This window comes from Oncorhynchus mykiss, chromosome 1 (assembly GCF_057628025.1).
Source record: "Oncorhynchus mykiss isolate SJ-2025 chromosome 1, ASM5762802v1, whole genome shotgun sequence".
Classification (NCBI taxonomy): Eukaryota; Metazoa; Chordata; class Actinopteri; order Salmoniformes; family Salmonidae; genus Oncorhynchus; species Oncorhynchus mykiss.
In genome coordinates this window covers 63,164,976-63,190,476 of record NC_143022.1, presented here as the reverse complement: position 1 = coordinate 63,190,476, position 25,501 = coordinate 63,164,976, and the positions used below count along the sequence as shown (strand labels likewise).

Below are 25,501 nucleotides of genomic sequence, written 5' to 3'. Positions count from 1 at the left end.
TAATAACATGACCTGAACCAAAGTTACTCAAAGGATCTTATGATACACAGTTGAAGTCGGAAGTTTACATACACTTAGATTGGAGTCTTTAAAACTTGTTTTTCAACCGCTCGACAAATTTCTTGTTAACAAACTATAATTTTGGCAAGTCGATTAGGACATCTACTTTGTGCATGACACAAGTAATTTTTACAATTGTTTACAGACAAATTCTTTAACTTATTCACAATTCCAGTGGGTCAGAAGTTAATATACACTACGTTGACTGTGACTTTAAACAGCTTGGAAAACTCCAGAAAATGATGCCATGGTGCTAATTGACATCATTTGAGTCAATTGGTGGTGTACCTGTGGATTTATTTCAAGGCCTGCCTTCAAACTCAGTGCCTCTTTGCTTGACATCATGGGAAAATCAAAATAAATAAGCCAAGACCTGAGAAAATAAACACCATGGGAACACGGGACCACACAGCAGTCATACCGCTCAGGAAGGAAATGTGTTCTGTCTCCTAGAGATGAATGTACTTTGGTGTGAAAAGTGCAAATCAATCCCAGAACAACAGCAAAGGACCTTGTGAAGATGCTGGAGGAAACGGGTACAAAAGTATCTATATCCACAGTAAAACTAGTCCTATATCGACATAACCTGAAAAGCCGCTCAGCAAGGAAGAAGCCACTGCTCCAAAACCGCGATAAAAAAAGCCAGACAACGGTTTGCAACTGCACATGGGGACAAAGATTGCACTTTTTTGGAGAAATGTCCTCTGGTCTGATGAACCAAAAATGTAACTGTTTGGCCATAATGACCATCGTTATGTTTGGAGGAAAAAGGGGGAGGCTTGCAAGCCGAAGAACACCATCCCAACCGTGAAGCACGGGGGTGGCAGCATCATGTTGTGGGGGTGCTTTGCTGCAGGAGGGACTGGTGCACTTTACAAAATAGATGGCATCATGAGTGAGGAAAATTATGTGGATATATTGAAGCAAAATCTCAAGATATCAGTCAGGAAGTTACAGCTTGGTCACAAATGGGTCTTCCAAATGGACAATTACCGCAAGCATACTTCCAAAGTTGTGGCAAAATGGCTAAAGCACAACAAAGTCAAGGTATTGGAGTGGCCATCACAAAGCCCTGACCTCAATCCTATAGAAAATCTGTGGGCAGAACTGAAAAAGCGTGTGCGAGCAAGGAGGCCCACAAACCTGACTCAGTTACACCAGCTCTGTCAGGAGGAATGGGTCAAAATTCCCCCAACTTATTGTGGGAAGCTTGTGGAAGGCTACCCGAAATGTTTGACCCAAGTTAAACAATTTAAAGGCAATGCTACCAAATACTAATTGAGTGTATATACAACTTCTGTTTATATATTGTTTTTACCTTTGTGTACGTATACATTTTTACTACAGTACCATTTAAAAGTTTGGACAAGTATTCTTATTCAAGGGCTTTTCTTTATTTTTACTATTTTCCTTCATCGTAGAATAATAGTGAAGACATCAAAACTATGAAATAACACATGGAATCATGTAGTATCCAAAAATGTGTTAAACAAATTCTTCAAAGTTGCCACCCTTTGCCTTGATGACAACTTTGCACACTCTTGGTATTCTCTTAACCAGCTTCACCTGGAATGCTGAGCACTTGTTGGCTGCTTTTCCTTCACTATGCGGTCCAACTCATCCCAAACCATCTGAATAGGGTTGAAGTCAGGTGATTGTGGAGGCCAGGTCATCTGATGCAGCACGCCATCACTCTCCTTCTTGATCAAGTAGCCCATACACAGCCTGGAGGTGTGTTGGGTCATTGTCCTGTTGAAAAACTAAAAATTGTCCCTCCCACTAAGCACAAACCAGATGGGATGGCGTATCGCTGCACAACGCTGTGGCAGCCATGTTGGTTAAGTGTGTCTTTTATTCTAAATATATCACAGACAGTGCCACCAGCAAAGCAACCCCACACCATCACACCATCTCCTCCATGCTTCACAGTGGAAACCACACATGCGGAGATCATCCATGCTCTGCATCTCACAAAGACACGGCAGTTTGAAACAAAAATCTAAAATTTGGACTCATCAAACCAAAGGACAAATCTCCACCAGTCTAATGTCCATTGCTTGTGTTTCTTGGCCCAAGCAAGTCTCTTCTTATTATTGGTGTCCTTTAGTAGTGGTTACTTTGCAGCAATTCGACTATGAAAGCCTGATTCACTTTGAAGCATTTATTTGGGCTGCAATTTCTGAGACTGGTAACTGTAATTACGATATCCTCTGAAGCAGAGGTAACCCTGGGACTTCCTTTTCTGTGGCGGTCCTCATGCGAGCCAGTTCCATCATAGTGCTTGATCGTTTTTTTAGAACATGAGACAGAAAAGAGATGGTGGGTCACATTTTAAGGTTGAATTTCACATTAGTTTACAAGATAGACTTAACTTTATTACAAAAGTAATAGGGGGGAATTCCGAACCGAGTTAAGCGCACGGAAACAGAACGTTATTCGCTGTTTTTGCACCTTTTTTTTTATTACTGCCATGGAAGTGAACTGGGAAAGTGAAAGGGCTAGATTGCTACCTCTATGCTAAAGTTAGCTAGTTATAGAGCTACAGCATTTAGTGCACGTTTTCCATCTAAATAACACTGATAAAACGAACCAAATGTAAACATGTCTGCCAGCTTTTGGTAGCTAACTGCTGAGGCTTTCATAGATAGTACAAGCCTATGGGAACCAGTCGTTTTCAAGGTGTTTGTGGGGGCTGTGCGTTGCAGTAATGCAGTCTGTCTGTGGCTCAGGGAGTTTTCTATATGGCTGGTGAGAACATTGTAAGGACATCACAAAAGATAGGTTTGCAAAACACAAAAAACTGTCCAACTGTGTGGATGATTTCTACAGTGTTTCTTTTATGGTGCAAAAAAAACTTTCACCTGGCGTTTTCAAGAACGTTATCACAGTTCCATGATTACTGAGGATTATTAGGGTATATTTATAGGACTACTGTTTAACCCCTATTGTACACTTTTCTCACCTTTCAACCCTTAAAACAAAACATGAAAAAAGCTTGGTTTTGAGACACGTGAACAAATCACATATATCTTTTATTTAATTGTTTTACATGTGAAATGTTCATGAGTCTGACTTGGTTTTCGGACACCATTTCCAGGGATCGAACTGGACCAACCCTACTTAGCTTCAGCAGCAAACCAAAAGTGCGATACAGGGTGCTATGTTGCTAGAATAAGTGTGCTAAAACGTGCAACTGGAGAAAAGGCCAGGTTAACAATAAAAGATAGGGAAAATTGCAGGAAAGAGGGAGATGTTTTATTTATTTGCGTTATCAATTTTTTAAAAACTGAATACACTTTTTTGCATCCATTTACAATTTATTGCTCTCGCATTAAAAATGTTTTCCTTGCAATATTTTGTTTTGCTTTCAATATCATTATTTTTGTTTGCAACAGTAACAATTTTCTTCTCGACTTCAGTTTTGCTTGATACTAATGGCACAAAAGTAACTCACTCACTAGAGGATTGCACCATATAATGACACTACTACTCTATTAAAGGTGTTTAAAGCGGCAATCCTTAATTTAAACATGAAATAAGTGTGATCCCTACCACAGTTTCGCAAAAAAAATGTAAGGCCTGGGGCTGGAGAAATGCAACTGCTCTCAAATCCATAGACTACGCTATGGCTGCAAGAAATGACCATCTATGATTTCAATATTATAGTTTAAAGCATGTTTTTAGGTTATGTATGGTTTGTTTACATTTACTTTGTTTACAAACATTGGAGTAAATGTGGAGTTTTCTGACATGAGAATGCAAATTAGATTCACTTTCACATGTGGAATTGCAAATTGCAAACAATCACGTGTAAAAGAAATTATTGAATTTGCAGTTTCAAATATTTCACATTAAATTCTCACTTTCACATGTGGAATTGCAAGTTCACGTGAAAAACAATCACATGTAAAAGTTTTTACATGAATCTACCAATTCAAATGTTTACATGTGAGAGGTTTTCACGTGGGAAAATGTTCTATTGTTTTATTCACCATTATTTTGCGCATAAAGGCTCTACAAACCAGTTTTTTTTCCCTAACCCTAAATAATACAAGATCAGAGCATTTTAAATATACCAATAGATGCTGAAAATGAGACATATGTGTGTATTTACATGGCTCATTTAATGATCATTAAATGATCCCTAATTTTCTGAACCGTTCTCTACTTACAGTGCCTTCGCAAAGTATTCAGACCTCTTGACTTTTTCCACATTGTGTTAAGTTTCAGCCTTATTCTAAATGCAAAAAAAAAAGAATCCTCAGCAATCTACACACAATAACCCATAATGACAAAGCGAAAACAGTTTAAAAAAAAACATTTTTGCACATTTATAAAATATAAAAAGCAGAAATACCTTATTTACATAAGTAATCAGACCCTTTGCTATGAGACTCGAAATTGAGCTCAGGTGCATCCTGTTTCCATTGATCATCCTTGAGATGTTTCTACAACTTGATTTTAGTCCACCTGTGGTAAATTCAACTGATTGGACATTATTTGGAAAGGCACACACCTGTACAGTCCCACAGTCCCACAGTTGACAGTGCATGTCAGAGCAAAAACCAAGCCATGAGGTTGAAGGAATTGTCTGTAGAGCTCAGAGACAGGATTGTGTCGAGGCACAGATCTGGGGAAGGGTACAAAAAAATGTCTGCAGCATTGAAGGTACCCAAGAACACAGTGGCCTCCATCATCCTTAAATGGAAGAAGTTTGGAACCAACAAGACTCTTCCTAGAGCTGGCCGCACGGCCAAACTGAGCAATCGGGGGAGAAGGGCCTTGGTCAAGGAGGTGACCAAGAACGCGATGTTCACTCTGACAGAGCTCTAGAGTTTTTCTGTGGAAATGGGAGAATCATCCATAAGGACAACCATCTCTACAGCACTCCACCAATCAGGCCTTTATGGTAGAGTGGCCAGATGGTAGCCACTCCTCATTAAAAGGCACATGACAGCCCGCTTGGAGTTTGCCAAAAGGCACCTAAAGACGGCCAGACCAAGATAAACAAGATTCTCTGGTCTGATGAAACCAAGATTGAACTCTTTGGCCTGAATGCCAAGCATCACATCTGGAGGAAACCTGGCCTACGGTGAAGCATGGGGGTGGCAGCATAATGCTGTGGGGATATTTTTCAGCGGCAGTGTCTCGGAGACTAGTCAGGATCGAGGAAAAGATGAACAGAGCAAAGTACAGAGAGATCCTTGATGAAAACCTGCTCCAGAGAGCTCAGGACCTCAGAGCCTAAACACATATTCAAGACAATACAGGAGGGTCTTCGGGACAAGTCTCTGAATGTTCCTGAGTGGCCCAGCCAGAGCCCGGACTTGAACCCGATCTCTGGAGAGGCCTGAAAATAGCTGTGCAGTGACTCTCCCCATCCAACCTGACAGGGCTTGAGAGGATCTGCAGAGAAGAATGGGAGAATCTCCCCAAATACAGGTGTGCCAAGTTTGTAGCGTCATACCCAAGAATAATTGATGCTGTAATCGCTGCAAAAGGTGCTTCAACAAAGTACTGAGTAAAGGGTCTGAATACTTTGGCACAAAAAACATTTTTTTTGCATTGTCATTATGGGATATTGTGTGTAGACTGATGAGGGGAAAAAACTATTTAATCAATTTTAGAACAAGGCTGTAACGTAACAAAATGTGGAAAAAGTCAAGGGCTCTGAATACTTTCCGAAGGCACTGTATATTCTAGTGAGTCTGTTGAGAAAATTCAAATGAAAAGGTACACCTAATTTAAAGGGGTAATGTACTGAAAACCCTATTCAATGAAAACTCCACAAGAAAATATGTTAGCTAGCAAGTGGGAGGGTTTTCAGCAGTCGAATTACATTTATTCTGAGTGTGCAAGGGAACCACACCTTCAAAGCCCTTTACGCACCTGCATAAGGTAAGTCTGAATAGGAACTACTGAGAAGTGTGTAGGAAAGGCGTGCGTAGGAAATATACGCCTTTCCTACGTCTGAATCGGGCCCATATTGAATTGTGTTAGGAGATGTATCTACTTCTTGGATAGTTGCATCTGAGCCACTGGCTTAATCCTATTCTTTAACTTTTATTTTTGGTTGAGTTAGAGAAGTGAATCCAACATACAATTTGTCGACAAGTTTATAGGCTATTTATAGTATTTCAAAAGTGACATTGAATTGTGTTTGGTTGCCAACACAACCAAATATCAACATTTGAAGGAGATGTGTCTTCTGCTTGGATAGTTCCATCTGTGCCACTGATTTAGTCTGGCTTTAATTCCAGTTTGTGGAATAAGTGGAGATCTCTTAACAATCATTCTCGCAATAGAACATTAGTGATAGTCAGTGACAAATATAATAGTTCCGCAGGGCTAAGCTTGGTTAAAACCCTGGATGGGAGACCAAAGGGTAGCTATAGATACATTATCCAGCAGGAGGTGCTGCCCAGCCTATAGTTATTTTTTTTTATCGTGGATATAAGGTTGAAGATCTGATGTTTTCTTAAAGGTACAAGTTCAACATATTTGATACAAGGTTTGTCTATGTTGAAATTTGGTTACCAGGATGACATAATCCCGTGTTTGAAATATCACCCTCAAAACAACATTTTACGTTCATTACTTTTTTCAAATCGAATGCATTTTCCTCAAATTCCATGTCGCTATACGTTGACATATTATGTTGAAACAACAGTGAGTCATTCAGTTTGTGCCCAGTTTGTAGGCTTTTGCTCGGTGGGCTAATGCTGTCTGCTCAGGTCTAGCTGGTATCTGTGCCAGTGGTCAGGTTCCCCAGTGTAGCAAATAACTCTTCCATCTCTTTCTGCAGGAGAACATTCCGAGTCTCAGCATCTTGCCTTGCGCGTTCCGAGTTCCCCAGTTGGATCTCCAACATGAATAACCTCTTCTTCTCCTGGCCTAGATCCTCTTCTAAACGACCAGACTGGAGACGAAGACCTGAACACGAATCCTCTAACCTGAGAACATCAAGAGAGAGAGGTTTGAGAGTATAACAGACACACACGCGTGGATGTGCACACATGCATGTATGTGCACACACTCACATATACACAAACACCACAACATAACATTGCCATATCAACAAGAACCCAAGCTAGTTCTTACTTTTGTATGCGTATCTCATAGCTGATCCTCTGTCTCCTCAGCTCCTCCTTCAACTCCGTCACCAGGCTGAACAGACCCTCATTGACCCCTGACCTCTGACCTGTGATGTCATCCCCAGGGTCACCCTCATTCCAGTCAGCGCTGCTCACACACAGCTCTAGAGGAGAGCTACTGTCCCCAGGTATCGAGGGCCCTGCCACAGACGGCCCTGACCCTAAACCAGAAATCAGTGTCCCGTGCTCACTTCCTGTAGATTCAGCCAATGGGATCTCACAAGAGGTCCAGGGGGAGGGGCTGCCAATGGGCAAGCTCAGACTGCAGGGAGTGACATTAACGTTGTCATAGGTCGAGAGCCTGTTGGAATGGGGGGAGTTTCTGACAGATTGGGAGGGCTTTATATTGGGACAGGACGAGACTATAGTAGAACAGGAGGAGTCTATATGTAAAGGAGATGAGTCTTTTAGCATGCTTCTTTGGGAGTCTTTTAGTGACAAAGAGGACTCAGTATATGAGTCTAGCAGAGAATCTATATGTGTCTCTTTCAGGCAAAGCGAGGACTCTTTGAGTCGTTCGCCAGTCGAAGCGGTCCGTCGGTGACTCCGGAAGGACGTCAGGCCATTCATCAGCCAGTGGCCTCCGGTGACTGTCGACACATCAACTGCTGACCCCCCCAACTTCCCCCTTACCCCCCCTGACCCGGACCTACCCTTCAAAGAGGACCTCCATGAAGACTGGCTTTTGGACTGTTTACTGGGGCTGAGGTCTGCGCCACTACCACCCGAGAGTTTTATTCCGCTCTTTCCTTCACTCTTTCTCTCCGTCTTTTCTTCTGTTCTTCCACCATTCATTCCCTCAGAATCTCCCTCTGTTCTTTCCTTGGGGGTTGATCCAGGGCGGTCAGTGTCAAGAGAGGACACTGCGGAGGTCGGGAGGGGTTGAAGTGGTTCCTGGCTTGGGGTGTTAGGGGTCTGTTCCAGGGATGTATAGTCCTTGGAGGGGTTGGGGGGCAGGATGTCCTCCTGTGAGAGCCATTCTACCCTGCAGCGCTGAATCGGGGGGACCCGGGGATAGGGAGTTGGAGAAGGGGCAGATTGGTCCTCCCTGTGAGTCTCTGCCTGCCCCTGGTACAGACGAGAGTGTTCACTGATCAGTACAGTCATCAGGTGCTGCACCTGGGAACTACCTGCAGGATGCAATAAAAAGCTAATCGTTAGTTAGAGGATTTGTATGTACCCCTTTTCCAGTGTGGGATTCTAGCTTGAAATATATATTTGATCATGTTTCCATACTAGAACTTATTGATTACTTTACATGTAAAGTACACCATAATTTGCAAATATATTCATTAAAAATCCTACAATGTGTTTTTCTGGATTTTTTCCCCTCATTTTGTCTGTCATAGTTGAAGTGTACCTATGATGAAAATTACAGGCCTCTCTCGTTTTTTTTAAGTGAGAGAACTTGCACAATTGGTGGCTGACTAAATACTTTTTTGCCCCACTGTATATGTTGGGGTCAGTGGAGGTGGGATAAGATCTAGGTGTATGGAAAGTAACTGAGTGAGGAGGGCGGAGTGCAGAAAGTTTACATTCTGTCAAAACATAATATTGTTCAATCTCATGGCTCCTAAGGAGGGAGGCAAAGGGTTTCAGTCACTGATCAATTAGGACAGCCGTGGATTAGGGAGGAGCAAGGAATTCGGCCCGAGGTCAGGTCAGATGAAGTGAGAAGGAATAGTCCTATCCCACATGCATATATTTCCATGCCCACAAAGGTTCTAGCATGAGGCAGGGCCATGACTACACCATTGAGAGGAACCAGTTAAGTTCCTGACTAGCAACAAAGTATTTATTGGCTGTCGAGATGTGCAAGGAGTTGATTATTCCTAGTAGCAGGGTATAAATATATGTGCTTGTGTAAACAAGCACATATAGCTGTTTGACGCAGTGGATGAATAGACTTGGTTTCAGCTTTTCCTAGTTGTCCGTTTGAGTTTTTACTCAGTTTGTTCAGAACCTAACACCAGACAATGAAAATGCTTTCTCCAGCCTAATCCCACAGATTATAGCAAAAAAGTAGCAGGGCTGCTGTTTAGCTGAGAAATACATGAAATATATTGGCTTTAAACTCTTTCAACAATGCCTCCTTCTCACTGATATTTTAAAATAAAAGTTTAAACTTGAGCAAATCCCCTCTATGTAAAATGTTATGGTTAGTTTGCTCATAGCACGTGTCATCACAGAGAAACATGTGCTGGTATCTACCCTCCATCATGATTTGTGGGTCTTCCATCTTGGGTCGGAAGATGTTGGGCCCGAACACAGTGGCCAGGTTCTGAACACTCATCTTGTTTTGACTTGAGTGGGACTGGACCTCATCTAGGAATCTATAGTGCACACACACACATGCACACATGCAAGCACACACGCAAATATGCACGCACATGTAAAGGCTGGTAAGAATAAAAACGAGGAGAAATATAAATAGCCCCCCGAAGCAACATTTTTATTTCCTCTAAGATTGTCTGAAAATCTCAACTCGCGTATGTTCAGTTGGATTCAAACTGAGACAGATACAGTATGAGAAGTGGTGGTGAGTCATGCTGTTGCCACAGTCTGTGTGATCTGCCTCATTCTACTGTCTCAGCTGCCTGTTGATGCCATTAAACATCTATTTCAAGTGTTAACACTTTAACTGGCACACCAAGAAGAAAAAATCTGCAAAATGATTGTTCTGTGAAATGTGTATTTAGCCTCACTACATATAAATGAATCATTTGTGTTTACATTACTTAAACTTTGATAGATAACACAGGGCAAACATCTCAACCAGCAGGTTGAGCTGCCCAATTAGAGTAAACTGTATTGGAATTTGCATATTACTTTTTAAATAATAAAAAAAAAAACATTCATTTATATTATGTCTGCTTAATTGACTTATAATGGAAGATAAGCTTAGTTATATGAAATGTTAATGTTAATAAAATATGCTACATTTGTGTGTCAAAATCAGAAAATTCAAATGCATGTAAATGTATGCATTTACAGTTTAATGACATGTACGGAATGATATTATGAAACATTTTGAAGATAACAGGCAGACAGTAAATAATGATATGGATTTTTTAATGTATTATACAGTGCCTTGCGAAAGTATTCGGCCCCCTTGAACTTTGCGACCTTTTGCCACATTTCAGGCTTCAAACATAAAGATATAAAACTGTATTTTTTTGTGAAGAATCAACAACAAGTGGGACACAATCATGAAGTGGAACGACATTTATTGGATATTTCAAACTTTTTTAACAAATCAAAAACTGAAAAATTGGGCGTGCAAAATTATTCAGCCCCTTTACTTTCAGTGCAGCAAACTCTCTCCAGAAGTTCAGTGAGGATCGATCGAATGATCCAATGTTGACCTAAATGACTAATGATGATAAATACAATCCACCTGTGTGTAATCAAGTCTCCGTATAAATGCACCTGCACTGTGATAGTCTCAGAGGTCCGTTAAAAGCGCAGAGAGCATCATGAAGAACAAGGAACACACCAGGCAGGTCCGAGATACTGTTGTGAAGAAGTTTAAAGCCAGATTTGGATACAAAAATATTTCCCAAGCTTTAAACATCCCAAGGAGCACTGTGCAAGCGATAATATTGAAATGGAAGGAGTATCAGACCACTGCAAATCTACCAAGACCTGGCCGTCCCTCTAAACTTTCAGCTCATACAAGGAGAAGACTGATCAGAGATGTAGCCAAGAGGCCCATGATCACTCTGGATGAACTGCAGAGATCTACAGCTTAGGTGGGAGACTCTGTCCATAGGACAACAATCAGTCGTATATTGCACAAATATGGCCTTTATGGAAGAGTGGCAAGAAGAAGCCATTTCTTAAAGATATCCATAAAAAGTGTCGTTTAAAGTTTGCCACAAGCCACCTGGGAGACACACCAAACATGTGGAAGAAGGTGCTCTGGTCAGATGAAACCAAAATTGAACTTTTTGGCAACAATGCAAAACATTATTTTTGGCGTAAAAGCAACACAGCTCATCACCCTGAACACACCATACCCACTGTCAAACATGGTGGTGGCAGCATCATGGTTTGGGCCTGCTTTTCTTCAGCAGGGACAGGGAAGATGGTTAAAATTGATGGGAAGATGGATGGAGCCAAATACAGGACCATTCTGGAAGAAAACCTGATGGAGTCTGCAAAAGACCTGAGACTGGGACGGAGATTTGTCTTCCAACAAGACAATGATCCAAAACATAAAGCAAAATCTACAATGGAATGGTTCAAAAATAAACATATCCAGGTGTTAGAATGGCCAAGTCAAAGTCCAGACCTGAATCCAATCGAGAATCTGTGGAAAGAACTGAAAACTGCTGTTCACAAACGCTCTCCATCCAACCTCACTGAGCTCGAGCTGTTTTGCAAGGAGGAATGGGAAAAGAATTCAGTCTCTCGATGTGCAAAACTGATAGAGACATACCCCAAGCGACTTACAGCTGTAATCGCAGCAAAAGGTGGCGCTAGAAAATTGTAACTTAAGGGGGCTGAATAATTTTGCACGCCCAATTTTTCAGTTTTTGATTTGTTAAAAAAGTTTGAAATATCCAATAAATGTCGTTCCACTTCATGATTGTGTCCCACTTGTTGTTGATTCTTCACAAAAAAATACAGTTTTATATCTTTATGTTTGAAGCCTGAAATGTGGCAAAAGGTCGCAAAGTTCAAGGGGGCCGAATACTTTCGCAAGGCACTGTATTTGCACAGACAAAAAAATCCCATAAAAATATGTCTTTATTGCCCATTATCACTAGCTTTGACTTAATAGCATTCCTTTAATGGGCAACTCAACCATCTAGTAGAGCATATTTTTACCTGCAGACGTATCTGAGGAGGTTGTAGTTGACCTGAGGAAGACTCTTCAACTGCCTGCCCAGCTCAAGGATCCCCTTCAAAAAGACAAAGTCCCAATATCATTATTCATTAGGATTTGAATGAGAGCATTACTACTTTGAAAAGGGGCACATGTGTGTCATGTGTGCGCGCACACACACACACACACACCTCCTCCTGGTCCTTGGCCAGGAGCTGAACGGTGGAGAGGAACTCTGTGTATTTGTTGAAAGGCACCACAGGCTCTGGCAGCTCCCTGAGGTACAGCTTCAGCAGGGACGCCACCGTGTGGACATCAGTGTTACTGTTAAACATAAGAATTATGACAGATTTACAATAGAGCTCATCTACCTGTTTGTGTTGTGTTTTTAATTTTATTTTGAACCTTTATTTAACTAGGCAAGTCAGTTAAGGACAAATTCTTATTTACAATGACTGCCTACCCCAGCCAAACCCTAACCCGGACGACGCTGGGCCAATTGTGCGCAGCTCTTTGGGACCCCCAATCATGGCCAGTTGTGATACAGCCTGGAATCGAACCAGGATCTGTAGTGACGCCTCTAGCACTGAGATCCAGTGCCTTGGACCCCTGCGCCGCTCGGGAGGCCCCAATAAGTTTTGTTTTACGTTGTGTTATGCTGTGTTACCTGTGAAAGAAAAGTTGATGTAAAGGGAAAGTACTACCTGTCAAACAGTGGTTTCTCCCCGCAGTTAAAGGCGTCCTGCAGCTCTCGTACGTGATTGGTCTGTCCAGGCATTCTGAACAGCCCCTCCTCCGTTAGGCCGTGCTGGTGTATAAAACACACACACTGCTGCACCAGCAGAGGCACCAGAGGCTTGCTGCTGCTGCCACACCCACTCTCACACTGCATTGTCTCCTCTAAATGCTGCCCAAAAATACCTAGAGCAATGACACCCAGATTCCAAGAACACACACACACACACACAATCAACTTGCTCTTACAGGACTTTACATGTTTGTGTGTGTGTGTGTGCGTGTCTGTGTGTGTATTTGTGTTTGAGTATGTGTATGAGCATGTGTGTGTTTGTGTGTGCATGTGTGTGTTACCTCCTCCTAGCGGGGCCCATATAGCTCTTCGAATGGCTCTGACCCATTCCTCCATGTCACTCTGAGACTTAGCCATCAACAGGAAAGACTCGCTCAGACCTGAACGATCCTTCTCTCCATTGCTTCCTGCAAACACACACACACACACACACACACACACACACACACACACACACACACACACACACACACACACACACACACACCCTGTGTGAGCAACTGATATGACGCCAACAGTGTACATTTCAACACTTACTCTTCAGTCTCTGAGGGGATTTAAAAACAATGCATGAACCACTAGCATCAAGTATGGCAGGTGGAAATGGATTAATCGATTCTGTATGCTTAGTACATTGTCATTGGTAACTATATGCCGAGTGCACTGTTGATGTCTTCATGAGCACTGTGCTTGTCTTTAGCACTGATGCCATCTACATAGTACGTTGTCATTGCTATTGTCATTTTCATCATGCAATGCTCTGTGCTTATGTGCCATACAAAGAGCCTTTAACAGTGGTGCCAATCTTTGTATTTTTCTGTATTTTTCTGAGTAGACCACTAGATGTTGGTGGTGCAACTATGCCAAATATAAGATGTTCTGCTCCTAATATCCATCTATTATTATTATTATTATTATATCTATTTTTATTTAATTAGGCAAGTCAGTTAAGAACAAATTCTTATTTTCAATGATGGCCTACCCCTGCCTCCCCTAACCCGGGACAATTGTGTGCCGCCCTATGGAACTCCCAATCATGGCCTGTTGTGATACAGCCCGGAATCGAACCAGGGTTTGCAGCGAAGCCTCTAGCACTGAGATGCAGTGCCTTAGACCGCTGCCCCACTCGGGAGCCCCTAGATACTACAGGGCATGGTCAGTCCTGTCTGTCTGTCTATATGTATGGTGTCAAATGGATCTCTGGAGTCGAGCACGTGCGAGATGGAGCTGTCGAGCTAGATCAGACATAATTGAGCATGCAAACACTGAGTCGAGAGCGCAGAGGATGGGTTCCACAAGCATAAAGGCCAGTCGAGAGCGCAGAATGTGGGTCGAGCGAGCAGGGGACTGGTCCCACGAGCGGGCAGGCAGCAGGGGTCACGCAAATTAAAGTTGAGTTGCACTTGCAAGTGTCACTTTGAGTGATCAGAACATTATTGCAACACGCAAAATGTGAATTCTAGAACAGAGATTTTTGTTTTGTTTTGCAGATACTTGCTAAGCGTCAAGACTCAGAAGTTACGGCGTTCTCACAAATACATTGCATCCCCACATGGATTTCACAATCTCACACCAAACAATATCGCAACTGCAATCGTTCACTTAAATTCGAGGTAATGAACAGAGCCTGTAGCATTCTACTGAAACGCAATTCATCAGGTTTCTGGACCGATCACAGCTTGACCGCTCTCGATTCGGATTTTGACGGTGAAAGGCAAAGTAATGAAGTAGCCTATGAGTCGCTAGAAAACACTAACATCCGGTTTTCAGGGGTACAGTATTTTCAACCAATGTTCCGTTTCCCCTGAAAAACGGGTTAGTGGTGAAGTAGCATTAGGGACAATGGCCGACAGTAAAAATGTAAGCTCTATAGTTTTTCATAGAGAAACTAGCTAACCAACCAACTAGCTCAAATCAAATTTTATTGGTCACATACACATGGTTAGCAGATGATATTGCGAGTGTAGCGAAATGCTTGTGCTTCTAAAATCAAATCAAATGTTATGTCTAATCTAATCACTGTATCACAGTTCCAGTGGGTGAGAAGTTTACATGCACTAAGTTGACTGTGACTTTAAACAGCTTGGAAAATTCCAGAAAATTATGGCTTTAGAAACTTCTGCTAGGCTAGTTGACATCATTTGAATCAATTGGAGGTGTACTTGTGGATGTATTTCAAGGCCTACCTTCATACTCACCCCTCTTTGATTGACATCATGGAAAAATCAAAAGAAATCAGCCAACAACTCAGAAGAAAAATTGTAGACCTCAACAAGTCTGGTTCATCCTTGGGATCAATTCAACGTTCATCTGCACAAACAATAGTACGCAAGTATAAACACCATGGGACCACGCAGCCATCATACCACTCAGGAAGGAAACACGTTCTCTCTCCTAGAGATGAACGTACTTTGGTGCCAAAAGTGCAAATCAATCCCAGAACAACACAAAGAACCTTGTGAAGATGCTGGAGGAAAAAGGTACAAACGTTTTTATATCCACAGTAAAACGAGTCCTATATCGACATAACCTGAAAGGCCGCTCAGCAAGGAAGAAGCCACTGCTCCAAAACCACCATAAAAAAGCTACACTACGGTTTGCAACTGCACATGGGGACAAAGATCGTACTTTTTGGAGAAATGTCCTCTGGTCTGATGAACCAAAAATAGAACTGTTTGGCCATAATGACCAGCGTTATGTTTGGAGGAAAAAGGGGGAGGCTTGCAAGCCGAAGAACACCATCCCAACCGTGAAACACAGGGGTGGCAGCATCATCTTGTGGTGGTGCTTTGCTGCAGGAGGGACTGGCGCACTTCACATTATAGATGGCATCATGAGTGAGGAAAATTATGTGGATATATTGAAGCAACATCTCAAGACATCAGTCAAGAAGTTAAAGCTTGGTCACAAATGGGTCTTCCAAATTTGACAATGACCCCAAGCATACTTCCAAAGTTGTGGCAAAATGGCTGAAGCACAACAAAGTCAAGGTATTGGAGTGGCCATCACAAAGCCCTGACCTCAATCCAATAGAACATTTGTGGGCAGAACTGAAAAAGCGTGTGCGAGCAAGGAGGCCTATAGACCTGACACAGTTACAGCAGCTCTGTCAGGAGGAATGGACCAAAATTGTTTATTTATTGTGGGAAGCTTGTGGAAGGCTACCCAGATGCGTTTGACCCAGGTTAAACAATGTAAAGGCAATGCTACCAAATACTAATTGAGTGGATGTAAACTTCTGACCCACTGGGAATGTGACGAAAGAAATAAAAGCTTAAATAAATCACTCGCTGCTATTATCCTGAGACAGGGAATTGTTACTAGGATTACATACAGGAATTGTCAGGAAGGAATTGTGAAAAACTGAGTTTAAGCGTATTTGGCTGAGGTGTATGTAAACTTCCGACTTAATCTGTAGCTACCAAGACTATCTGCTTTGACCCGTTTTGCTCTCACTTTTTTGACTCATCACATATGCTGCTGCTACTGTCTATTTTCTGTCACTTTATTCCTAGTTTTATGTACATACTGTATCCACCTCGATTACCTCATACTCCTGCACATCGACTCAGTACTGATAGCCTGTGTATATAGCCAAGTTGTCATTACTCATGTATTTATTGTTGCTTTTATTATGTGTTTTACTTTTCTACAGTTTCTCTATTTTCTTTCTCTCTGCATTGTTGGGAAGGGCCTGTAAGTAAACATTTCACTGTTAATTTACTCCTGCTGTTTACGAAGCATGTGATGAATACAATTTGATTTGAACCAGGAAGTGCATCATCAGAGGGAGGGCTTAGATGTCTCCATGGTTTCTTACCTGGACCAATCTCAAACAGGTGGCGACCAGCTTCATCCTGATTGGCCGACAGCTCACTGACCTGACTGCCCTGGAGAATGATGCATCCCTGAAAGAGTGTGAGAGAGAAAGAGAGTGTGAGAGAGAGAGAGTGTGAGAGAGAGAGAGAGAGAGACAGAAACAGAGAGAGACAGAAACAGAGAGACAAAGAAAGGCGAGAACACAGTATTAAAAGGTAGAGCATTGTGTGGTTTGCTATAATCAAACAGAAACATTACTTAACTCTCTGTTTGAAATCACTTAGAGCACAGGGAAGGAAGACGTGCTGTGCACGAAAAACATTACAAAAATGTTACGAAACATTATAGACTCCATCGTCTCCTTTAGTCTTGATATATTTCGAGTGGCTTGAAAGTGTCCTGAATATGTACATTAAACTAGAGTGTAGTATACCTGAGGTTTAGTCTCATCCTGGTCCTTATAGAAGTACAGTGCTTCAGTGTGGAGAACGAACCACCGCAGCTGCCAGTTCCTCATGATGCTCCTCTGTCTCTTCAGCCAGCCGGCCTTCAACGTCATCTCCTGGCCTAGAGGAGAACTGCAGCGGCCCAGCACCATGCTCTTAGAGCGGGCTGGGGAGTTATAGATGGGGGAGGGGAGAAAAACATGAACACAAACACATATAACCTATATACATACAAATGCACGCAACACACGCACACACACCCTCCCTAATCATTCTCCACTGAGTTCCCTATGAGAACAGTCTGATTGCAGTGTCTGAGCCGTGCATAATGATTTATTCATTATCAACTGGACCAGTCTATTATCAGGGATGGACAACCCTCAGCTGCTGGAGCCCTGCTCTAACACACCTGGATCCTAGTTAATTCTCCACAGAGATGAACACACACATAACCTATGCATGTACAAAGGCACACACAGCTAGAGCATCCCTAAAGCCTATTCACTGAGGTCCCTATAATATGAGAGCAGTCTGATCCCAGAGTCTGAGCCGCACATGCTGATTTATCCATTACTACCTGGACCAGTCTATTATCAGTAATCGAAAACCATCCTGGAGAGCTACTGGCTGTCCAGGCTTTTGCGCTAGCCCTGCTCTAACACACCTAATACAGCCAATGGGGCAGATGATTATAGGAATCAAGTATGTTGAAATAAGGTTGAAACAAAACCCTCCAATCGAGTAGATATAAATGCTGTAGAGGTCCTATGTGTCTCTCTCCAACAGCTCAGAACAACCATAACAGACTGATAAAAAGAGAAATGACACATCAGACACTGGTGTATCGGATAAACCTCTATGTCAGGCTGAGAGAGAGAGAGTGAGAGGAGAATCAATTATTTATATTTTTCTTGTTAATTGCACCCCTTGTTTCTGCTGAGGACAGCTCAGGGCTGAGCTCTCTCTCCCTCTCTCCACCTCTCCCTTATATTTTGCAGAGTCATGATCGCAATGGATTACGTGTACTGCGCAACCCATTCGGTCGGTAAAATAACCACTGATCACCATCTTCTCAAGTAAAAAGCTTCTTCAAATGCGAGTGGATGAACGACAAGTGCAAGAGTTAAGTGGTGGTACACCATACAGTCTAGTCTCAGTCTTGTGATTCGCTGCCTCCACATCCATGTCCATCCAGTCATGCATGAAGGTATGTCACGCTGCGGGCAGGTCTGCCTGCCTGTAGGCCTGGAGCCGTCTACTGCGTCAGTGATTAGTACCGTGTGAGAGAAACTATGTTTATCATTCAGCTGTCGTGATGGACACTTTTAGCCCTTACAGTAGTAGTAAGCTGTGAAATACAGCAGTAGTAAGTCCGACATGTCACACAGCCACAACCACAATTCATCATCGGGAATAAATACAACATTGTAGTATGTACAGTACACTATGATCAGCTCCGTCTTCTATTGAAATATATCCTTCTGAGATAAGAGGGCCAAGCAACCAAATATTTCATTAAGCTATAACTCCCTAGTGTGGAATTGTACACTGTAAGATGCATATGTATGCATGTCCGTAACCAGGGCTCTAAAGTGCGACCATTTTGTTTCCTGGATATTTTGCTATGCAACCTGGAAAGAAAATCACCTAGATAATAACTGTTGTAATGATAGGCTTCACTGTACAGTTGTTTCTGAAAAAGTGAGTGCTGATTCATTCAATTCAAAGGCAACATGTAAATAATATTAAAGGACCAGTGCAGTCATAAACTTGATTGAACTGTGTTTCATACCTACAGTGCCTTCGGAAAGTATTCAGACCCCTTGAATTTTTTCACATTTTGTTACGTTACAGCCTTATTCTAAAATGGATTAAATAAATACAAATCCTCATCAATCTACACACAAGACCTCATAGTGATAAAATGAAAACATGCTTTTAGAAATTTTAGCAAATGTATAAAAAAATCTAAAAATTAAATAGCTTATTTACTTAAGTATTTTATTTATTTATTTCACCTTTATTTAACCAGGTAGGCCAGTTGAGAACAAGTTCTCATTTACAATTGCGACCTGGCCAAGATAAAGCAAAGCAGTTCGACACATACAACGACACAGAGTTACACATGGAGTAAAACAAACATACAGTCAATAATACAGTAGAAAACTAAGTATATATACAATGTGAGCAAGTGAGGTGAGATAAGGGAGGTAAAGGCAAAAAAAGGCCATGGTGGCAAAGTAAATACAATATAGCAAGTAAAACATTGGAATGGTAGATTTGCAGTGGAAGAAATGTGCAAAGTAGAGATAGAAATAAAGGGTTGCAAAGTAGCAAAATAAATAAATAAATACAGTAGGGAAAGAGGTAGTTGTTTGGGCTAAATTATAGATGGACTATGTACAGGTGCAGTAATCTGTGAGCTGCTCTGACAGCTGGTGCTTAAAGCTAGTGAGGGAGATAAGTGTTTCCAGTTTCAGAGATTTTTGTAGTTCGTTCCAGTCATTGGCAACAGAGAACTGGAAGGAGAGGCGGCCAAAGGAGGAATTCGTTTTGGGGGTGACCAAAAAGATATACCTGCTGGAGCGCGTGCTACAGGTGGGTGCTGCTATGGAGACCAGCAAGCTGAGATAAGGGGGGACTTTACCTAGCAGGGTCTTGTAGATGACCTGGAGCCAGTGGGTTTGGCGATGAGTATTCAGACCCCTTGCTATGAGACTCGAAATTGAGCTCAGGTGCATCCTGTTTACAATGATCATCCTTAAGATGTTTCTACAACTTGATTGAAGTCCACCTGTGGTAAATTCAATTGATTGGACTTGATTTGGAAAGGCACACACCTATCTATATAAGGTCCCACAGTTGATAGTGCATGTCAGAGCAAAAACCAAGCCATGAGGTTGAATTAACTGTCCATAGAGCTCAGAGACAGGATTGTGTTGAGGCACAGATCTGGGGAGTGGTAAAAGTGATAGGGTAATATTATCACCCATCAGACTATTCTTGATTTAATCTTGTCTTTACATAATTATTTAGGTTTTCTGTAGTTTTTTAAAACTATTTTCTACATTGTAGAATAATAGTGAAGACATAAAAACGATGAAATAAGACATATGGAATCATGTAGTAACCAAAAAAAGTGTTAAACAAATCTAAATAGATTTTAGATTCTTCAAAGTAGCCACCCTTTGCCCAGAGCTTCCAATAGCCTACAGTTAACCTCTTCCCGCAACCTGTTGAGGCTGGCAATTAAAGAGAATGCAAGAGGCTGAATTAAAGAGGTTCCAGAACTGCTGTATTTGAAGCACCACTCCTTTCTTTCCAGTTTCACAAGGACATTCATTACATGTTCTGTTTAAAGGGTGAATTGGCTCTGGAAGCCAAAACAGCCAAATACTCCATCTAAACGTCAATCGATTCTCAATTGTGTTATTGTTCTAGAAACATCAATCACTCTACTTTCATATCACGTCAAAATAATTTCACAAATGTAAAATACACACTTGTTGTACACTGTTTAAACTGGTTTTAACACAGTTGCAGCTGACAACACATTTTTGGAGTCAGTCTTTTATTTACACACAGGTGTTGGGAGACACAGATAGCTAATTAGCACAGGTAGTCCACTCTGTCTTCTGTCTGTTTTCCGCAAACAAGCGATGTACCATGGAAATATGGCAGTGTGTATGAATTGAACCTTTTTTAAAATTATTTCTTGCTGATATGTTTCCAAAACCGTACTGCAAACGATACGTGTTAATGTTTAGACCGAGCATTGCAGCTCTTAATAAAACTCCCCCATACAGAAGACGCCTTTGTCCAATGACTCGTATGTGTAATGGAATGGAACTGAGAATCAGAATCAAGGGCTACAATATCCCCTTATTTTCAATCAGTTCAATGATTTATTTTTCAAGGTCTGAGGCACTTTGATCAGTCATATTCTTCAAGCCCAAGAAACAAACACTTAGCTTCCTAACTACATATGGAAATTAAAAAAGGTTTATGAAACACTTTTTGGAGGGTTACTGTTAAAACGATTTATATTTAAAAATAGACAATGATGAATGGAGCATTGGCCCCCAGAGCTCGTGGGCCCCACGCCTTGCGGAGGCTGTAGGGGTGTCCGGTTCGCCAGACCCCTCCCAGACAGTCTAGCAAAATTCTTTCTTGAGAAATTGCTCTTTGCTAAGAAGCTATTTTGGTTTATTTTTTAGTATTGTAATTGAAAGCAATCACAGTAAGGTACTTAAATGTTAAATAGCAATTATTTGATATTGAGATAAAAATGGCTGCATTGGACCTTTAAAGAATGCATCCGTGATTTGTAAACTGAACAAAAATATAAATGCAACATGCAACAATTTTAAAGATTTTACTGAGATTCAGTTCATATAAGGAAATCAGTCAATTTAAATAAATAAATTAGGCCCTAATCTATGGATTCCACGACTGGGCATGGGCACAGCCATGGGCCCACCCACTTAAGAAACAGGTCCTCTCACTGGGGAGCCAGGCCCAGCCAATCAAAATTACTTTTCCCCCACAAAAGGGCTTCATTACAGACAGAAATAATCCTGAGCACCTCCCTCCCCACGCTCATATGATCTCGCAGGTGAAGAAGCTGTGGAGATGTGGAGGTCATGAGATGGCGTGGTTACACGTGGTATGCGGTTGTGAGGCCGGTTGGATGGACTGCCAAATTCTCTGAAAAAACGTTAGACGCGGCTTATGGTAGAGACATGAACATTCAATTCTATGGCAAAAGCTCTGTTGGACATTTCTGCAGTAACCATGCCAATTGCATGCCACTGAAAAACATCCCCACAGCATGATGCTGCCACCACCATGCTAAACTGTAGAGATGGTGCCAGGTTTCCTCCAGACGTGATGCTTGGCATTCAGGCCAAAGAATTTCAACCTTGGCTTCATCAGACCAGAGAATTTTGTTTATCTTGGTCTGAGAGTCTTTAGGTGCCTTTTAGGAAACTCCAAGCGGGCTGTCATGTGCCTTTTTCTGAAGAGTGGCTAAAAACCTGTTTTGCTTTGTCATTATGGAGTATTGTGTGTAGATTGATGACAATTGTTTTTCATCAATTTTAGAGTAAGGCTTTAACGTAACAAAATGTGGAAAAAGTCAAGGGTTCTGAATACTTGATCAATTGTTATCAATTCCATAAACTTCATTGAGTCTAGCAGAGACTGGAAAAGAGAGAACAGCTCTCATCAGATAGTGGCATTATCACATGCAAGGAGATGCAATAATCATATCCTCCAAATACAGAAGTAAACTATCACACAGCCAAAACACTAAGAGATAAAGTGTGCTGCATGCATTATGGAGACACAGTTGCTATAACAGTTGCAGAGAGCGTGAGACAGCAAGACCGGCATACTGCTGAGATGCTGCAGAGAGAAAGAGAGGATGAGAGGATGAAAGATTGTTCTTACCCCTGCGTGTCTGTCTGTTTTTAGGGCTAAGCATGGTTGTCATTGCAGCGCTAGTCCCATGTCTGGATCCCTCCAGTCACACGCACACTGCTCTCTCCTCTCACTCTGCTGCCTCACCCTGTTTCTTATTCCCTGAGGCACCACCCTTTCTCTATCTCTCTTCTTCACTGCCACTCAATCTCCTTCCGGGCAAGCACCCTCCGGGCTCTCTTTCCACTCTCCCTCTGTCTCCTTTCCAGTTACACTCTCTCTCCCTTCCCCTTTCTCTCTCCCCTTCTCTCTCTGTCTCACTAGCCCAGTGTACTTACAGCCCTGCCCAGTGTACTTACAGCCCTGCCCAATGAGAGAGAGAGAGAGAGAGAGAGAGAGAGAGAGAGAGAGAGAGAGAGAGAGAGAGAGAGAGAGAGAGAGAGAGATGTATATGTTTAGAGGGATTTAGAGGTTTTGCGAGGGGTAGACATCTCCTGCACATGCTCAGTTCTAATATTACTCCTGCTGCATTATTCAGACAGACACAGAAGGGTGCACACACACTCAAGCACATGCACAAACACACATAATCACAGTTTGCCATAGTCCACTTTATGTTACTAGCCAGGTATGTAAAACTATTCTACTCTTGTTTTCAGGTAAGCCATTCACTAGCCTTCTGCACCCAGAAAAGACTACAAATGCTGTCCGTATCATTTTAGAACAGCAAATTCTGTGGACATCTAACACTCTAGAGCTGTGTTTCGAAATATTCATACTAACTGCACTAACCGTACTATTTGTGATGTAAATTGAGTATGTAGCATGCGTATTGGTTATTGTATGGATAGAGTTAGTATGCCAAGAGTTCTAGGATGTCGTACTAAATTCGCCAATATACAAAGTATACCAGCTCTGGACACTCTGTGCTTTTAGGGCCGATAATACAATTCTTCAGAAAATGGGCGTGGCTTCACAACATTTTCAGATTTCAAGAAAATGGCAGAAAATATGCAGCTGAAGTCCGACGAGAGCGGATACAATTTCTTTGCTTTAAGTAATTATGACAAATGTTAAGAACATTTTCAGCAGTGTAAATAAAGTAATGACTTTTTCAAATCAGTTAGGTTGGCTGACAATTTGTTAGCTACGTTATCCTCGTAGCATATCATTACAGCAGTACGTACTGGTATGTTAGCTAGCTACCTAACGTTAGTTGGCTACTAATACATTGAACTGCCAGTTTATTAACTATATGTCATTCTTACCTTAGCTAAGTGGTATAGTTGTTGTGCGTTCTCAATGGTCATTGTTAAGTCGCTCTGGCCTTCTACTCCGATTTCAGAGCACTAGTGTCTGAGTGTGCCAGACCGCAGAATAACTGACGAATTTACAAACGCTCAACATCCGTTGAATATGGCCGGTGTCAGTAAACGTTGGCAAATAGGGTAATTAAAAATTGTTGCCAGCAGCACAGTTACAGTCACCAACGCTCCAAATAACATAAAAACAGCCTAACCAGCTCTGCTAGGGGGAATAAAATACATATACTCATTAGTATGTAGTATACAGTATGTTAGTATGGGTATTCGAACATAGCACAGGTGTTGTTAGAACATTGAGCTGGTCATTACCTGAGTCTCGTCTCTGTCTGTCCATTGGTAGAGTCTTGGAAAGGTTAATCACAGACACTACTCCATCTGTCTACTGCTCGGTACCACTATCTGGAATGCTGACCGGACACACAAACATTCAGAGTCAACACACACACAGTGAGAGAGAGAGCGTCTGAGAAAAACTACAACAGAAAGTCAACAACTATCATACCATGACCCTCACTCCAACTTACAAGATGTATTCAACAGCCTGAATGCTCAGTCGGTCAGTCATATAATTGATAATTGTGAGAGGCATTCAGATGATAATGATAGCGCTAATGCTCTATACCCAGAGTTGACACCAGCACAACAGAGCAGTGATAGTCTGGAGCTATAGAAGGCTATGCTCAGGACTGATGATGCTACTAAATAGAAGAGACTATTACCTGCCACGTCATCTCAGACAGAGAGAGAGAGACGCCTTTCAGTCCTCAATAGCTCACTGTGGAGATAGGAGACACACATACACACACACACACAGACCTACATACACATAGGCATCCACACACACAGAAAGAAACACACAGCTCAGAGACAGTGGTATGAAATGCAGACACAGGTCTTCACATAGTGTGGGGTCAGAATCATGTGCTTCCTCTCTCTCTCTGTCTCAGGAAGTGGGTAGTCAGCATGGAGAAGTGAATGTGCAGCCCTCTGGCTAAACACATGTTGGTTCCTCTGGGTATTAATAGACAGTCCATACAGACAGTCGTAGCATTTACATTCCCATTTTCGTCTGTGCCAGGGATGGCAAACCAAAATCTTCCTGGGAGAGTTACTGGGTGTGCAGGATTTAGTTCCAAGTCCAACCCTGCTCTTACACCTAATTCTAATCAGCTGCTCATCAGAATCTTGATGAGCTGAATCAGGTGTGTTAAAGCAGGACGGGAAAAAAGCTTGCACATACCATCGCTCTCCAGGAGGAAGGTGGACCACCCCATGGTTGCAAAACCTGCAAACATAAAAGTTACGTCTGTTCTGAAAGAGAGGTGGAGTGATCTCCGGTGCTGGTAGTCGCTCAGTTGAGTCGGAGAAAATTGGAATCTGCTTTAATTTTCAAGAGGTGCCGTCATTGTTGACCAATCACAATAGAAAACGTAGCCTGCATGGTGATACGTCAGCACCAGTGGAGGTTCCTCATAGGAGGAACAGGAGGACCATCCTCCTCAGTGAATGTCATAAAAATAAAAATATTGAAATATAAAAAAAATGTATATTCTTTTAGATAAAACTATACTAAATATATGCATGTCACCATAAAATGTATAAAACATTAGCACAATGGTGTATGCGGAGGACAACTA

General features: G+C 41.9%; 1 protein-coding gene across 6 annotated transcripts; it reads right to left on the bottom strand.

The window, feature by feature from the left end:
- Positions 1 to 3,293: 3,293 nt before the first annotated feature.
- LOC110525930 (rho GTPase-activating protein 22) lies at positions 3,294 to 25,226 on the bottom strand. 6 transcript variants are annotated; one of them, XM_090235867.1, is made up of 11 exons: positions 24,584 to 25,226; positions 24,174 to 24,271; positions 17,106 to 17,284; positions 16,674 to 16,761; positions 13,135 to 13,260; positions 12,750 to 12,966; positions 12,237 to 12,369; positions 12,048 to 12,121; positions 9,426 to 9,547; positions 7,162 to 8,344; positions 3,294 to 7,013 (listed from the first exon to the last, which is right to left on the bottom strand). In XM_090235867.1, the coding sequence occupies exons 2-11, from the start codon at positions 24,196 to 24,198 to the stop codon at positions 6,797 to 6,799; spliced, it is 2,364 nt and encodes a 787-aa protein (XP_090091993.1). In that variant the 5' UTR covers positions 24,199 to 24,271; positions 24,584 to 25,226; the 3' UTR covers positions 3,294 to 6,796. The 6 variants fall into 6 exon arrangements, with proteins under 6 accessions (XP_090091993.1, XP_090091983.1, XP_036837128.1 ...); XM_090235857.1 differs by having other exon boundaries at positions 24,389 to 24,602; XM_036981233.2 differs by having other exon boundaries at positions 12,750 to 13,260; positions 24,584 to 24,797.
- Positions 25,227 to 25,501: the final 275 nt, after the last annotated feature.